Source organism: Pyrgilauda ruficollis, unplaced genomic scaffold, assembly GCF_017590135.1.
Source record: "Pyrgilauda ruficollis isolate IOZ18807 unplaced genomic scaffold, ASM1759013v1 scaffold242, whole genome shotgun sequence".
In the NCBI taxonomy this organism is placed as follows: domain Eukaryota; kingdom Metazoa; phylum Chordata; class Aves; order Passeriformes; family Passeridae; genus Pyrgilauda; species Pyrgilauda ruficollis.
Window position 1 is genome coordinate 186,778 of NW_024523734.1, and position 15,375 is coordinate 202,152.

The 15,375-nt window shown below is 60.8% G+C and overlaps 1 protein-coding gene across 1 annotated transcript in view; it reads left to right on the plus strand.

Moving 5' to 3' along the window:
- The window catches only part of CSPG5 (chondroitin sulfate proteoglycan 5), a 7,379-nt gene extending 2,688 nt beyond the window's left edge, over positions 1 to 4,691 (plus strand). Inside the window, exons 3-6 of the mRNA XM_041470220.1 lie at positions 1 to 205; positions 1,457 to 1,645; positions 2,559 to 2,631; positions 4,236 to 4,691. The exon at positions 1 to 205 is cut by the window's left edge and continues 5 nt beyond it. Of these exons, the coding sequence (XP_041326154.1) occupies positions 1 to 205; positions 1,457 to 1,645; positions 2,559 to 2,631; positions 4,236 to 4,397 (629 nt within the window). The 3' untranslated portion in view covers positions 4,398 to 4,691. The remainder of the gene's footprint in view (positions 206 to 1,456; positions 1,646 to 2,558; positions 2,632 to 4,235) is intronic.
- Positions 4,692 to 15,375: the final 10,684 nt, after the last annotated feature.

Consider the following 15,375-nt stretch of genomic DNA (forward strand, 5'->3'; position numbering starts at 1 on the left):
CGCCGCCGCCGCCGGGGCTGGCCGGGGGCAGCCCCACGGCCTGGCCGCGGCCCGGGGAGCGGGGCCCGCCCGAGAACGGCTCCGAGTGCCGGAGCGGGTACGTGCGGCACAACAGCTCCTGCCGCTCCCTCTGCGACCTCGTCCCCAGCTACTGCCACAACGGCGGCCAGTGCTACCTGGTGGAGAGCCACGGGGCCTTCTGCCGGTAAGGGACGGGCCCCGCGGGCTGGGGGTGTGGGGCTCGCCATCCCGGGGCTCACCGTCCCCTGCACCCCATCCCTGGGCTCACCATCCCCTGCACCCCATCCCGGGGCTCACCATCCCCTGCACCCCATTTCAGAGTTTTCCATCCCCTGCACTCCCTCCCCAGGTTCTCCATCCCCTGTACCCCATGCCCAGTGTTCCCACCCCTGCACTCCATCTCCAGGCTCTCCATTCCTGTGTATCCCATTCCCAGTCCTTCCAGCCCTTGTGCACCCCCACTCCCAGTCTCTCCCTACTCCATGCATCCCATCCCTGGGCTCTTCATCCCCCTGTACCCATCCCTGGGCTCTCCACCACCCATGCACGCTATTCCCAGTGCTTCCATCTCCCTGCAACCCATTCCTGGCATCTCCACCCCTTTCACCCCATTCCTAGTCTTTCTCACCCCAAGTACCTCATTCCTGGGCTCTCCATTTCCTCTGCCTCATCCCTGGGCTCTCCATCCTCCCGGCCTGGCATTCTCAGTGTTTCCATCCATTGTTACCCCACTCCCCATCTCTCCATCCTCCATGCACCCCATCCTTGGAGTCTCCCTCCCCACACACTCCAGTCCCAGGCTCTCCATCCTCCATGCACCTCATCCCTGGGCTCTCCATTCTCTGTGCTCCATCCCTGGGCTCTCCATGCCCCTGACACCCCGTTCCCAGTTTTTCCATCCTTTTTCATTCCATTCCGAACCTTTCCAGCCCCTCGGCACCCCACTCCGGGCTCTCCATGCCCGCAGCCCCATCCCCCGGGATGCAGGGGGGTTTCCCTGCCCCCCGGGCGGCGGCTGCCCAGGAATTAGGTCAGGGCCGAGGCTGCGGGCGGCCGCGCTAATCGGCCCCGGCAGATTGCTCCGGGAGGCCGCGCCGGCTGTGCCGCACGCACCGGGATGTGCCCTGCGGCTGGCACCGAGCCCGCCCGCCCGGGGGGACCCCTCCCTGCTCCCGCCGCCGCTGGGGCTGGAAGCCGCCGGTGCGGGGCACCGGCACCGTCTGGGAGACCCCGACCCCGCTCCCGGCGTGCCCCAGTGTCCTCGTCTCGCTCGGTGTCACCCCCCTCGGGTGTCACCCCCTCGTCCCATCCCCCTCAGACACCCGTAACCCCCGCAGGTACACACACCGCATCCCCCGAGGATGCTCTGGGCACGTTTTGGGGCGGGGGGATGCGTTTTGGGGCGGGGGATGCCTCTGACCGCGTCCCCCGGCAGGTGCAACACGCAGGACTACACGTGGCACAAGGGCACGCGCTGCGAGTCCATCGTCACCGACTTCCAGGTGATGTGCGTGGCCGTGGGCTCGGCCGCGCTCGTGGTGCTGCTGCTCTTCATGCTCACCGTGTTCTTCGCCAAGAAGCTCTACCTGCTCAAGACGGAGAACAGCAAACTGCGCAAGACCAAGTGAGTGACGGGCACACCCCGGGCCGGCCCCGCGCCCCCTGCCCTGCTGCTGCCAGCCCGTCCTGCTGGCCTCGCCGGGACCCCCGGTGCCGCCGGGGACGCGGTGGCGGTGGGTGGGAAAGCTGCCGGAGGCGGGAGACGTGGCTGTGGCTCCTGCTCCGCTGTTAATCCCTTAAAGCTGCTCCTGACTGGCACCAGTTAATCTGCTTCGCTGGGAGCTGGGGACACCGGCTGGGCGGCCATCGGGGACGCTCCGGCCGGGGACAGGGCTGGGGGGTGACAGGGAAGGGTTTGGGGTCACCCCCCTGCCCCAGCCACTGCTGGCCAGCTCCTGGAGCGGGGAGGAGGGAGCCTTCCCAGCCCGGTCCCTAATGAGCTGTTAATTAGTGTGTGGAAATGCCAAGTGTAATTAGCAGGGAGGCTCCGTGCCAGCTCCCGGGTCTCCCTCTCCAGCCCTGCCCCGGGCTGCCCTTCCCGCTCTCCTGCCCAGAGCCCAGCTACCCCCAAAGGCCCAGAGCTGGGGTCACCCCAAAATGTCACACTGGGCTCCTTTAGCCCCAGCTCAGTCCCTGGGGACATTTAGTCCCCAATCCTCCAGAGTTCAGGACATTTGGGCCTGCAGACCTCTGTCTCTGGGCACAGTAAGTCCCCAAGACCCCAGACTTGGAGGCATTTAGCTCCCCAAATCCTGAGAGCTGGGGTTACAAAACCCCAAAGCCCCAGAGCAGGGAAGATTTATCCCTCCAAAGCCCTTAGATATGGGGGTATTTAGCCCACACTTCCATCCCTGGGCACACTTACCCCGCAGACCTCCAGCACTGGGAACAGTTATCCCCCCAAAAGCAGGGTCACCCCAAAACGCGGGGGGCTGTGTGGGGGTCCTGCTCTCAGCCCTGCTCTCCTGACCCCGCAGATACCGCACCCCGTCCGAGCTGCACAACGACAACTTCTCCCTCTCCACCATCGCCGAGGGCTCCCACCCAAACGTAAGGAGCAGTGTGGCACCGTCCCCCCGTCCCTCTTTCTATCCCCTCCTTGTCCCTCTGTCTGCTGACCTCTGAACCCTCCATGATCCCATGATCCCCATCCTGCCATGGTCACAGCTCTGTCCCCTCGCTGCCGGGTCTCCACTGACCTAAACTGGACCTAGGCCGGGCAGGGGGGCAGTGTCACCCCGCTGTCCCTTCCCCGTCCCCTCCTGCCTACGTGGCTCCCCGGGAGCCACCATCCCGAGCTCCCGATGGCTTTGGCTCCGTGTGGGGGTGGCAGGGGTGGCTGTGCCGGATGCTCAGGGAGGGGACAGCCGGGGCAGGCGATGCTCCCTGGCTGCAGCGTGGCCGGGCAGGAGCAGCGGATGGCTCCGGCTGCTGGAGGATGAGACGCTCCAGGCTGCTGCCGTGCTTGGGGGGCACCCCCGGCATCCCCAGGATCCCCCTCCAACCTGCTGTCTTTCGACTCGGAACAGAGAGAAGCCAAGGGCTTTGCGGAGCCGGAGGAGGAGCGTAGGTCCCTTTAGCGTTCCCCTACCCACGGCCGCTGTTCCCCGTCTTCCGACCGCCTTTAGCAGCCCTAGCGTCGGCGCGGCCCGGCCGCCCTGGCAGGAGGCTCCGGGGCCGGCTCCCTCCCCGCTGCCGAGAGGATGAAGCTCGGGATGAACTCGGTGCCGCTCCCCGGCGTGTCGCCGGGCGCTGCCACATCCCCCGTCCCCTCCGGAGCTGGAGGGTTCGGCACACGGTGCCTGGGACGCGGCAGCACTCTGAGGATGAGGAGGGGTCGGCAGGGTCAGCACCCCCGGGAAGGGGTTTTTGGGGATGCTGCAGCCAATGGCACCAGCTCCGGACTGGCCGGAGTCACTGCCCAGGAGAGGAGAACCCTGTCCCTGTGTGACGCCGGCCCTTGGCTGTCCCCGTCCGTCTGCCGCTCTCCGCGTGGCACCGGCAGCACCGGAACCACCGCGGCCCGCCCTGGCAGCCCCCAGGCCCGGGCTCCTCCTGCCCCCCCAGCGGGACCGTGCACAGCCGCCCCCCGACAGCCCGAGCCCGGTGCCGGTGCCGGCGGGGCCGCTGCTCCCGGGGCGCGGGGCAGACTCGGGGCGCAGCCCGGCCCCGGCGCGGGAGGATGCTGCAGCGGGGGAACCTCGGGAAGAGGCGTGCCCGGCTCTGCCAGCGGCGCGGGGGCACCGGCTGTACGCTGAGGAACCGCAATAAAGCCAGCCCCTCTGGGCTCCTGCCAAGCGCCGCCGGGACTGGCTGGTTGTCGCGGGGACGAGGCGATGCGCCGGGCCGGGAAGCGGAGTCGGGCGGGAGCGGTGGGCGGATGGCCGGGGGATGCGCCCGGGGCTGGCACGGGCTCCTAGGCTGGCACAGCTCCTGGGCGCTGTGGGAGCCGCGGGAGCTGGGGAGGCTGTGCTGGGGACGGCGTCACCGCGGGGCGGTCGGACCTTGTCCCCCCGCTACGAGGTCCCCCCGTGCCGCCATCTGAGCTGGGAGGGGACATTTGTCCGCCCAGTGGCTCTCTGCAAGGGGACGTGGGTGCCCTCAGTGGGTGTCGCCCCATCACGGCCCTGCCCTGACCCCCCTCTCTCCCGCAGGACGATCCCAGCGCTGCCCACAAGCTGCAGGACTCGCTGAAATCCTGCCTGAAGGACGAGGAGCCGTTCAACATCCACAACTCGACGTCGCCCAAGCACGAAGGCGGCAAAGGGGAGCAGGACGCGGGGGAGCTGAACTGCCTCCAGAACAACCTGACGTGAGCGGCGGGGCCGGGCGGCGGGGCCCGAGCCGGGCTCCCCCCGCGCCGCCGCCTCTGCTCCCGCCCCGCGTCCCTCCCGCTCCGTGGCATGCTTTGGTGTGTTTTGTACTGAGGAAAACAAAAAATTCCGGTAATAATTCGGCCGTGTCGTGGGGGTGTTTGGTTCGTGCTCCGTGTTTCTCGCTTGGGTTCGTTCCGCGCTGTGATTTCTAAACCTTTGCCGTTCCGCAACTGACTTTTTTTGTACTTTTGCCCCACTTTTTTTGAAATACAGGTAAAAACAACAAAAAAGGAGGAAAAAAAAAAAAAGTAAGATCTTGAAATAAATAAACCTTTTTTTTTTTTTTTTTTTTTAAAGTTAAGCCTCTTGCCAGTGCCTGCGATCTCCCAGCATGGCCATTCATGCCTCTCGGCAGGGATGCAGCCCCTGCTTCCACAGGCTCCCGTGTGAGCGTCACCCGGGGGTGGTGGGTGCCTGGTCCCCCCTTGTCACCCTCTCCTGCCTCTGCCAGGCCAGGGGTGCAGCGCATCCTGCCACCCTGGGCACGCTTGGGAGCAGTTGGGACACCCCGGATGTCTGGTGGAGGCGCCTGGGCTGCTCCAGGGTTTGCTCCATCCCTGTCCCCATAAGGTCCCCCCAAACAACGTGGCTGCACACGGGGTGATGGCTCCCAGCCACCCCTGCTCCAGCAGGCTCCTTCAGTGGAGCTGCCCAGGATGGGATTTGGGGTGAAATGCCCCAGTTATCACCCCCCAGCTCCCAGTTTCCATCTGTGTGGAGGAGAACCGGTGCCATTGTCCCAGTGGTTTGGCAAGGTCAGGCCGGCCCTGTCGCCGTCCCCTGGCATCGAGCATGGCACAGGGCTCTCCCCAGGGACCCCCAGCACTCCCACCCACCCTCCCCTCGTGGCTCTGTCTGCTTCCAGCAGGAACTGATTTCTTCTGGAGACGGATTCACCCACGTGCCAGCCTCCGGGTTCCCTGGAGAGAGGACACGAAGCCATTGATCACCACATGGCATTAAGGGTTCATCACCACATGGTGTTAAGGGCTCATCACCACACAGCTAAGGGTTCATCACCGCATGGCATTAAGGGTTCATCACCACACAGCTAAGGGTTCACCACCACACTAAGGGTTCATCACCACATGGCATTAAGGGTTCACCACCACATGGTGTTAAGGGTTCATCACCACACAGCTAAGGGTTCATCACCGCATGGCATTAAAGGTTCATCACCACACGGGTTAAGGGTTCCATCACCACACAGTTAAGGGTTCATTACCACATGGTGTTAAGGGTTCCATCACAAACAGAGTTAAGGGTTCCATCACCACGCTAAGGTTTCCATCACCACACAGTTAAGGGTCCATCACCACACAGGTTAAGGGTTCCATCACCACACTAAGGTTTCCATCACCACACAGGTTAAGGGTTCCATCACCACACAGGGTTAAGGGTCCACCACCACATGGCATTAAAGGTTCATCACCACACAGAGTTAAGGGTTCATCACCACATGGTGTTAAGGGTTCATCACCACACAGGGTTAAGGGTCCACCACCACATGGCATTAAAGGTTCATCCCCACAGGGCGTTAAGGGTGCAGCACCTCGGGGTGCGGCCAGTGCTCTCCCGGGGCAGGGGCAGCCAAAGCCGCAGCTCTGCGCAGATCGGATGTTCCCGAGGCGTCCTGGGAGCCGCTGAATAACTAATTAATAATTAATTCTCGGCTTGCTCGGGAGATTAAGAACGGAGGGGCAGTGGCGGGAGCCGGCAGCCGATCCCGGCGGGCACGGCGAGCTGCTCACCGGTGTGGAATCCTCAGATCTTCCCCCTGGCTGCAGCATCTCTGTCGCCACGCTGAACAAGCCTGCACTGCAGGTTCGGTCTCTGCCATCCCCTCCCAGCACGGAGCTCTAGGACAGGTAAAGCCGTGCATAAAGCACTGGGGACGTGCACACGGCAATGAAAGGGATGTGCTGGTGGTGCAGAGAGGAGATGACGATGTCCGAGCAAACCCCGAGGGATGTCCTGGCACGGGCAGAGGCTGGGTGTAAGCTTCCCGTGGGATGGGAGGGAGGGAAATGGAGCAGGAGTGGGATGGGCACCGCTGTGACAGGAGAGGATCTGTGCTCGTGCGTGAGGAGAGGAAATGGCTGTGTGAGGCCAGCGATGTCAGAGGGGATTGGGAACCCCAGAGGGTGCAGTGCTGTGGGGGAGGCAGGGCAGAGGACGGAAGGGGCACTGCAGGGTGGGGAAGGCCACCCCCCATCTCCAGCTGCCCTCGGAGGGAGTCAGCAAGGTGGGATGCAGGGACACACGGGGTGGGGTGGGGCAGCCAAGGAGCGAGTCCAGCCAGGGCTGCTGGGATCTGGAATCCCTCTGCTCCTCACGGGGATCCTCCCTCACGGCGCCTGTGGGTCTGCCCAGCCAGACACTGCCTGGGGAGACACTGCCAGGGTGTCACCAAGGCTCACAGTGTGGAGGTGAGGCTGGCACAGCACACTGGGGACAGTGCCACCATGGAGGGGAGGGTGACACAGCACAGCCCCTCCATCCCAGCACAGCCCACCCACGGTGGGTGGTGTCACTGTGCAGGTGACACTGGCACAGCACACCCACCGTGGATGGTGGCACTGTGCAGGTGACACTGGCACAGCCCACCCACTATGGATGGTGGCACTGTGCAGGTGGCACTGGCACAGCACATCGCGCACAGTGTCACCACGGAGCTGAGGGTGACACGGCATAGACCCTCAAGCCTGGCACAGCCCATCCATCCTGGACCTGTCACACAGAGGTGCCCACCTCGGGGTGGTGCCCACATTCCCTCGCCAGCTGTGTTTGTCCCTCCCAAGGAGCCCAGCGTGGCCGCTGGGCAGGGGTGGGACAGTGCCCTGCACAAAGCCAGGCAGTGGCTCCTCAGCTCCTGTCTCGGGCCGTGAGGGATGACCCACAGAGGAGTCCTGGATTCAGGAGCCATCCTTGGCTGCAGCTGCTCGCCCCCATGGGCTGTAGGGACTTACTGGGATCAGGACCAAAGTGGGTCATGAGGATTCCAGCAGGTTAAGGATGCTCCTGCTCATAGCCAGGTTGGGAGCACGGGAGGGTTTGTCCCCCTGTCCCCCAGCTCTGGGGCATTGCTCTGACCCCATCACTCCCCCGGGCTGTTCCCGCTCCCCCAGACCCTACTCACCTGCCCGATGTGCTCCTGCTTCTCCGGGAGGGCACAGCCTTCGTTCGTGCCGCTGCAGCCCCTCTGCCGCTGGGCTGTGTCCCTGCTGCGGCTCCCTTTGTCCCGGGGCCGCCAGCTCAGCCCAGCCCAGCTCAGCCCGGCCCAGCCCGGCCCGGCCCGGCCCGGCCCAGCCGCGGCTCTCTCCGCTCTGTCTCGCACAGGAGGGAGCGGGAGGCTCGGGGGATGGCCGGGCTGTCCGAGCGCTCCCATCGGTGCCGGTCGGACGCGGGAGAGGGCGAGGAGCCCGCGCCGTGCTCCGTGCTGCTGTCACCGGCCCTGCGGAGGAATTCGCCTCCAGCGAGCAAAGCAACACGTGGGCTTTAATCACAGGCCTGACCATGGGATGCAGAGAGGCCAGGGCTATTAAATTTCAATGCTTGGCTGATTTGCTGGGAGGGGAGACGGGCCCGTTGTGGGCAGCAAGGGCTGGCACGGGCTGCGGGAAGGGAGCTGGCATCGGCAGTGGCCTGTCCTCCTCTCTGCCGTCCTCTTTTCTCTCGCAGACACATAACAGGACCAGAGCCACGACCCCGAGACAAGGAGCCTTTCTTCCCTTGACAGGCTCCGGCTGCCTGAGACAAAATATCCGGAGTCGGGATTCATTGGGGGAGTCCTGATCCACCAAATGAGCCCCAGTTCCCAGCCCAGGGTCCCCCTTCACCACACGAGCCCCAGTTCCCAGCCCAGGGTCCCCAGTCACAGACCAAGAGCCCACATTCATGGTGTGAGCCCAGATTCACCAGCTGAGAGTCCCCATGGCTGGCTGAGTCCTCAAGGGCCACAAGTGCCAGCTCAGCCACCAAACCTTGATTCACCAGCCGTGTCCCCATCACCATGCTGCTCAGGAGCACGAAGGGCTGGACAGGGAGGTGGCAGCAGCTCAGTGGTCCCCGTCAGCCCCCACACACCCCAAACTCTGCTTGACGCCTTCGCTGCAGGACACTGCTCCCTTGGGATTGCAGGTTGGTCTGCCCCTCCCTGGTGCCAGGAGCTGGCAGTGCCATGTCTGTCCCTTGTCCCCTTCTAGACACCTCTGAGGACATTTCCTTGCCTGAGGGCTGCCCCCACACCCTTTCCCTTGGTGAATTTTTGGAAGATGAGGCAGGCTGTGTCCCTTCCCTTGCCTGGTGCTTCTGTGCCCCATCTTCCACCCCGGCACCGCCGGGCTCTGCTCACGGCGGCTCCAGTCACACACAGCGACAGTGGTGGCATGGATCCCACCCCTGCTGCCCCACCTCCAGCTCCAGCTCCCAGGGGAAGCAGGGTCAGGCTTGAAGAAGCATTCCCAAACCTTCTGGACCATCTCTGGGAGCAGCTCTGCTGACCCCAGCACAGGAGGATTGTGTGGGGAACCCTGGGACCCGTCACAACGAGCCAGAAGTTTGGGAGGGGACAGGTCCTGTGGGTCCCTGTGGGGAGCTCCTGGGAGCAGCTCTGGTGACATCGTGGTGCTCCCACCAGCGCTGGGCTGCCTCCTGGCTGGGAGGGGCTGTAACTGGGGCTTGTGCAGCCAGAGAGCACCGGGGTCCCAGCGTTTGGTGCTGGGAAATACCAATTACTCACTACCCACAGCCTGGCTGCGACAGGGAGCGATTCCAGCACTAAACCCACTCCGTGTTGGCTTTAAAGAGAGGAGAGAAGCGAAATCCTCTTAACTTGGTGAGCTGTGCAATGGCCAGTGTGGGAGCGAGGAGCTGGGCACGCGCCCGCTGACGCCGGCGAGGGCTGGGCTGGCTCTGGGCACGGCGGCTGCTCCGTGTCACCGCTGCCACTGGGCTGATGGTGCCACTGGGAGGGGGACAGCGGGGGCACAGCCAGCCACCAGCACCAAGACTGCCTCGGGACACAGGGGCAGCAGGAAAAGGGGCCAAGGCTGAGCGTGGAGCGGCCAAGCTCACACCCCTCATGGAGAAAAGGGAAAAATAAAGGCAAGGGACGCCGAGATGTTTGGAGGAGCGGGAAGCAGGATCGGGGGGGAGGCAGGTTTAGGAGTGAAAGGAGTAAAGGAAACTGGCGGGACTTCAAAGGAACGCTGCAAGCAGCACACACAGGAGCCATCCCAATAGGAAACCGAGCAGGAACCAGCCTGGCTGCATACAAGCTCCTCACTGACCTCAGGCTCCAGAAAAAAGGTTTATGGGAAGTGGGAACTAGGTCAAATTACTAAGGACAGTTACAAGAGGAGCGTAAGCATGTGGGGAGACATCAGAAAGGCCAAATTGAGATGGAAATAGGGAGGAATCATTAAGGAGAAGAAGAAAAGGCTCCATCAGCAGGAGGAGAATGAGCAAGGGAGTGTTGGTCTGGACCCAGGGAAGGAGGAAGGCGGCTGGCAAAGGAGGCTGGGAACTCAACACTGGCTTGCTTTAAAACCTCTTAAACCCCCCAGCCTTGAGAGGTGCCAAGTGCCAGCAGATGCCCACCACAATAATGAGGTGCTGTGCTGCCACCGAGAGAGCGGCGACTGCAAAAATGGGAATGTTAAACAGCACACCCAGGCTGCTTCTGGCTCCCACAACCTCATCCTGGCGTGCTTAGAAAACCAGCTAGAGCCACCTGGGAGCTGTTTGGTGGGAACCAGCTAAAGCCACCTGGGAGCTGTTTGGTGGGAACCAGCTAAAGCCACCTGGGAGCTGTTTGGTGGCACAGGGGGTGGCTGAGGGTTTACAAGAGCTGGGGCAGTTTGGGGCAGGTCATGTAAGGAAAGATGGTGGCACAGGGGGAAAGTCCAGGAAAAAGAGAGCTCCAGGAAAGAGTGGCGGGCAGAGGGGAGGGCTTGGGTCCCAGGGAGACATGGGAACAGTGTCTGAAGGACTCCACAAGTCCCTGAGAGGAGGGGACAGCTGGGGGATCAGGCTCTGTGCCTAGGGAACAGGGGCAGGGCAAGGGAGAGCAGCCTCAAGTTGTGCCAATGGTTCAGACTGAATACTGGGCAAATCCCTTCATGGAAAGGGCTGTCCAGCCCTGGCACAGCTGCTCAGAGATGCTGTGGCTGCCCCTGAATCCCTGGAAGAGTCCAAGGCCAGGCTGGATGGGGCTTGGAGCAACCTGGGATAATGAAATGTGTCCCTGGAATGGGATGAACTTTAAGGTCCTTCCCACCCAACCCACTCCAGAACTCAGTGGTTCAATCTGTGTGTGCAATTTGCGTCTATTAAAGGAATTGGAGCCATCCTGCAGGAGCACCCAGGAGTCTCCATCACCTTTTGCTGGGAGCTACAAAAATGCAGCGTGAAAATGCAGCTCTGGTGTCAGAGCTGAGAATCTCACATGGAGGCAAGAGACGGCAGATGGGACAATCTGGTGGGCTGAGGAGCACGGAGAAGCAGTGAGACAACACTGGCTGCCACGGCAGACAGGACCAGTCAAACTTGGTGGGGTTCTCTTGGAAAAGAGGAGATTTCGGGAAGGATTTGGGAGAAAATGCAGAGATTCTTTTTGCAGCTTCCAGACTCCAGCTGTGCATGACGATCCAGGTGTGGGGGAGAAGGGGATCTCTGGGGGGGAGGCAGGTTTAGGAGTGAAAGGAGTAAAGGAAACTGGCGGGACTTCAAAGGAACGCTGCAAGCAGCACACACAGGAGCCATCCCAATAGGAAACCGAGCAGGAACCAGCCTGGCTGCATACAAGCTCCTCACTGACCTCAGGCTCCAGAAAAAAGGTTTATGGGAAGTGGGAACTAGGTCAAATTACTAAGGACAGTTACAAGAGGAGCGTAAGCATGTGGGGAGACATCAGAAAGGCCAAATTGAGATGGAAATAGGGAGGAATCATTAAGGAGAAGAAGAAAAGGCTCCATCAGCAGGAGGAGAATGAGCAAGGGAGTGTTGGTCTGGACCCAGGGAAGGAGGAAGGCGGCTGGCAAAGGAGGCTGGGAACTCAACACTGGCTTGCTTTAAAACCTCTTAAACCCCCCAGCCTTGAGAGGTGCCAAGTGCCAGCAGATGCCCACCACAATAATGAGGTGCTGTGCTGCCACCGAGAGAGCGGCGACTGCAAAAATGGGAATGTTAAACAGCACACCCAGGCTGCTTCTGGCTCCCACAACCTCATCCTGGGGTGCTTAGAAAACCAGCTAGAGCCACCTGGGAGCTGTTTGGTGGGAACCAGCTAAAGCCACCTGGGAGCTGTTTGGTGGGAACCAGCTAAAGCCACCTGGGAGCTGTTTGGTGGGAACCAGCTAAAGCCACCTGGGAGCTGTTTGGTGGCACAGGGGGTGGCTGAGGGTTTACAAGAGCTGGGTCAGTTTGGGGCAGGTCATGTAAGGAAAGATGGAAGCCACGGGAGAAAGTCCAGGAAAAAGAGAGATCCAGGAAAGAGTGGCGGGCAGTGGGGAGAGCTGGAGACCCAGGGAGACATGGGAACAGTGTCTGAAGGACTCCACAAGTCCCTGAGAGGAGGGGACAGCTGGGGGATCAGGCTCTGTGCCTAGGGAACAGGGGCAGGGCAAGGGAGAGCAGCCTCAAGTTGTACCAATGGTTCAGACTGAATACTGGGCAAATCCCTTCATGGAAAGGGCTGTCCAGCCCTGGCACAGCTGCTCAGAGATGCTGTGGCTGCCCCTGAATCCCTGGAAGAGTCCAAGGCCAGGCTGGATGGGGCTTGGAGCAACCTGGGATAATGAAATGTGTCCCTGGAATGGGATGAACTTTAAGGTCCTTCCCACCCAACCCACTCCAGAACTCAGTGGTTCAATCTGTGTGTGCAATTTGCGTCTATTAAAGGAATTGGAGCCATCCTGCAGGAGCACCCAGGAGTCTCCATCACCTTTTGCTGGGAGCTACAAAAATGCAGCGTGAAAATGCAGCTCTGGTGTCAGAGCTGAGAATCTCACATGGAGGCAAGAGACGGCAGATGGGACAATCTGGTGGGCTGAGGAGCACGGAGAAGCAGTGAGACAACACTGGCTGCCACGGCAGACAGGACCAGTCAAACTTGGTGGGGTTCTCTTGGAAAAGAGGAGATTTCGGGAAGGATTTGGGAGAAAATGCAGAGATTCTTTTTGCAGCTTCCAGACTCCAGCTGTGCATGACGATCCAGGTGTGGGGGAGAAGGGGATCTCTGAAGGTGTCTGTTGTCCTCAGACTGCTGAGTGTTGTACGTGGGATCAGTGGGAAGAGGAGAGGGCAGGAAAAAAGGAGCAGGGAGGGGGAGATGGAAGTGCTGCAAAGCGTAGTCAGAGGGGAAAAGCAGGATGGGGCAAAATGAGCAGAAGGGGTGGCCAAAGAGGCAAGAGTGAGGCACAGAGGAGCTGGCAGAGGGCAGTGGCTTTAGGGAGCCCAGCACCTGGGTCTGGGAGAGGGGACAGGGCTTTCCCTGCTGGCTTTGATCCCCCTTGGCTCTCAGCCATCCTCAGTCCCTCTCTGCTCACTGCCATCCTCAGGAGCTCGCTGGTGCCCTGCCCAGACAGCTGAGGAGCTCCGTGCTGGGACAGCCCTGCTGCCAGGCCCCGGCTGCATTCAGCGCATTTCCCAGGGATTCTCCTGTGGGAAGGCCTGGAGATCCCTCGTGGAGATCCCTCGTGGAGATCCCTCGTGGAGAGCCGGCGGCGTTTTGCTTCGAAATGCAGTGAATTTCAAAGGTGAGCTGAAAACCGCATCCGAACCCGTTTGTTTTTCTGATTTCCCCCCTGCTTGAGGAAGGCAGCGAATTGTTCTCCACAGCCAGGGGCAATCAGCAAAAGCAGCACGGACAAAGCCGGGGGAAGCCGGGGTGACACGGGGATGGGGAGGGGGCTGGGAAGCAGTGCCAGCAGAGGCTGTGGAGCCGTGGCTGCCCAGGCGTTCCGGGAGCAGGCTGCACAGACATCTGCCGGGGAAGGTCGGAGCTGAGCGGATTCTGCTGGCGGCAGGTGCTGCTCCATGCCAGCGACCTCTCGGGGTCCCTCCGGCCTCATGCTCAGTGATCCTGCTTTTCTTCCATCAGAAATGTCAGCTCTGCCCTTCCCTCCCTCTGCCCGAGCGTGCGGAGCAGCTTTATCAGCTCAGTCCTCACCATTTTTGCCGACATTTTTCAGTTGCTCCTTTCACCGGAGATACATTTGTTTATACGGATACAGGCAAGCAAAAAGTGAGATTTAAAATGGGAAAAAATAAACATCAATTTCCTCTATTTTTCTTGTATTTTCCAGTTGTATCAGTCTCCTGTGAAATCTTCCAGCACGAGGAATACCCCGAGGTGAGAATAACTCCATCCTGAAGATTTGGCCTCAGGCAAACAGTAGAAAGAGAAAGTAAAGGAGGGAAACGGGAACTGATGCTGCTCCGTGGTTTTGTTGGACTCTTTTAAAGGCAGCCGAGGTGTCCCAGCCATTTTATCGTGCCCTCAGGATCTAAATCCGTATTTATTTCCCTTGTCCCATCCTTTGTGCTTTGCCGCTGCAGCCCAACCCCAGCTATTCCATGATGTGCAGCAGAATGACAGAGCAGAGTTTGTGAATACCTGGAGGATTTGGTTTCACTGGCAGCACTTTTCCCAGCCCTGCCAAGACAAAGGAGAGGGGAAGGTCCAAAAGAGACAGGTTTTCCCTGATTTTTCCTAGAGGGAAGGCAGGAGGGCTGGAGGCACCGGGCCCAGCCCTGCCTGTCCCACCGGATCCGTGGCACAGGGAGGGACCTCTCGCCTGCCTTAGCAGCTCTTTTCAAACTCTGGCTCCCGCATTTCTGCAGAGAAATGCAGCACCTGGTTCAGCTCATCCATTATTCCTTCCAGCTGCTCTTTGCCGCGTCAGGGCGGGCATTGAGGAGGTGGGATTTATCCCGAACGTGTCCCATTCTTTTCTTCCCTGGCCATTGACTCTCCAACATCTGCTCCCGTTAACCCTCGCTGGCCCCACAGCTCTGGTGATCCTTTATGACTCCAGAGCACTCGGCATTGTGTCAGCAACAGCCGAGGTGTCCCGGGAGAAGAAAACCCTCCTTTTGCTGGGGTGGAGTGGGATTTGTGCACTAAAATCCATCCTGGATAGCTCAGCAGGAAGCAACAATCACAGGAGGTAAATCAAAGTGTTTTCTCCCTAAAAAATCATTTTCCACACACTCACATCATGAAACCTGGTGGGTTCAGCTCCCCTTCGCTGCCAGGCTCTTGGGAATCACCTCAAACACTGCAAGATTAATTGGTTTTATCTGTTCTGCAGTGGGGTTTTTTTCCTACTTTTGGGCATGAATTGCTTTTCACCCACTGCTCTGCCATAGGATCTTCACTGGAAGCAGCGTGGATACCTATGGATCCCATATGGCTCCTCTGGGAAGCAGCTCCATGATAAATACTGGAAATAGGCACGGAGCAGATGGGAGGGAAGGGGCACCAGTTTTAACAGCAAAATCCTCACTGCCTTCGCACGGTAACAAGTCCTGGGACGTGGGAAGGAATATATTAGGAAGGACGAGAGGTGTTTTGAGAGATGCAGCTGCACTTTGCATGCCGCTCTGGTCCCCTTCCCGCTGTGGGGAGAAGAAGAGAGGATTTTACCTTTCATTTACGAGGCATTTCGGGCTCTGCGGCTCCTGAGGAGCCGGGAGGGAAGTGCCACGGGGAGGGAAACGTGACAGCGCAGACAAAAGGAGCCCGGGCGGCGGCTGCGCTCGCACACAAACGCAGCCAGGTAGGGACACCTCCGGGGACACCTCCGGGGACACCTCCGGGAGCTGCCCCGGGCCCGGTGACCCCCGGGCCGGCGGAATGGGCTCTCACAAGCCCTGCGGTCCCGAGCCAGGACGGGGCCAGGCTGTCCCGGGA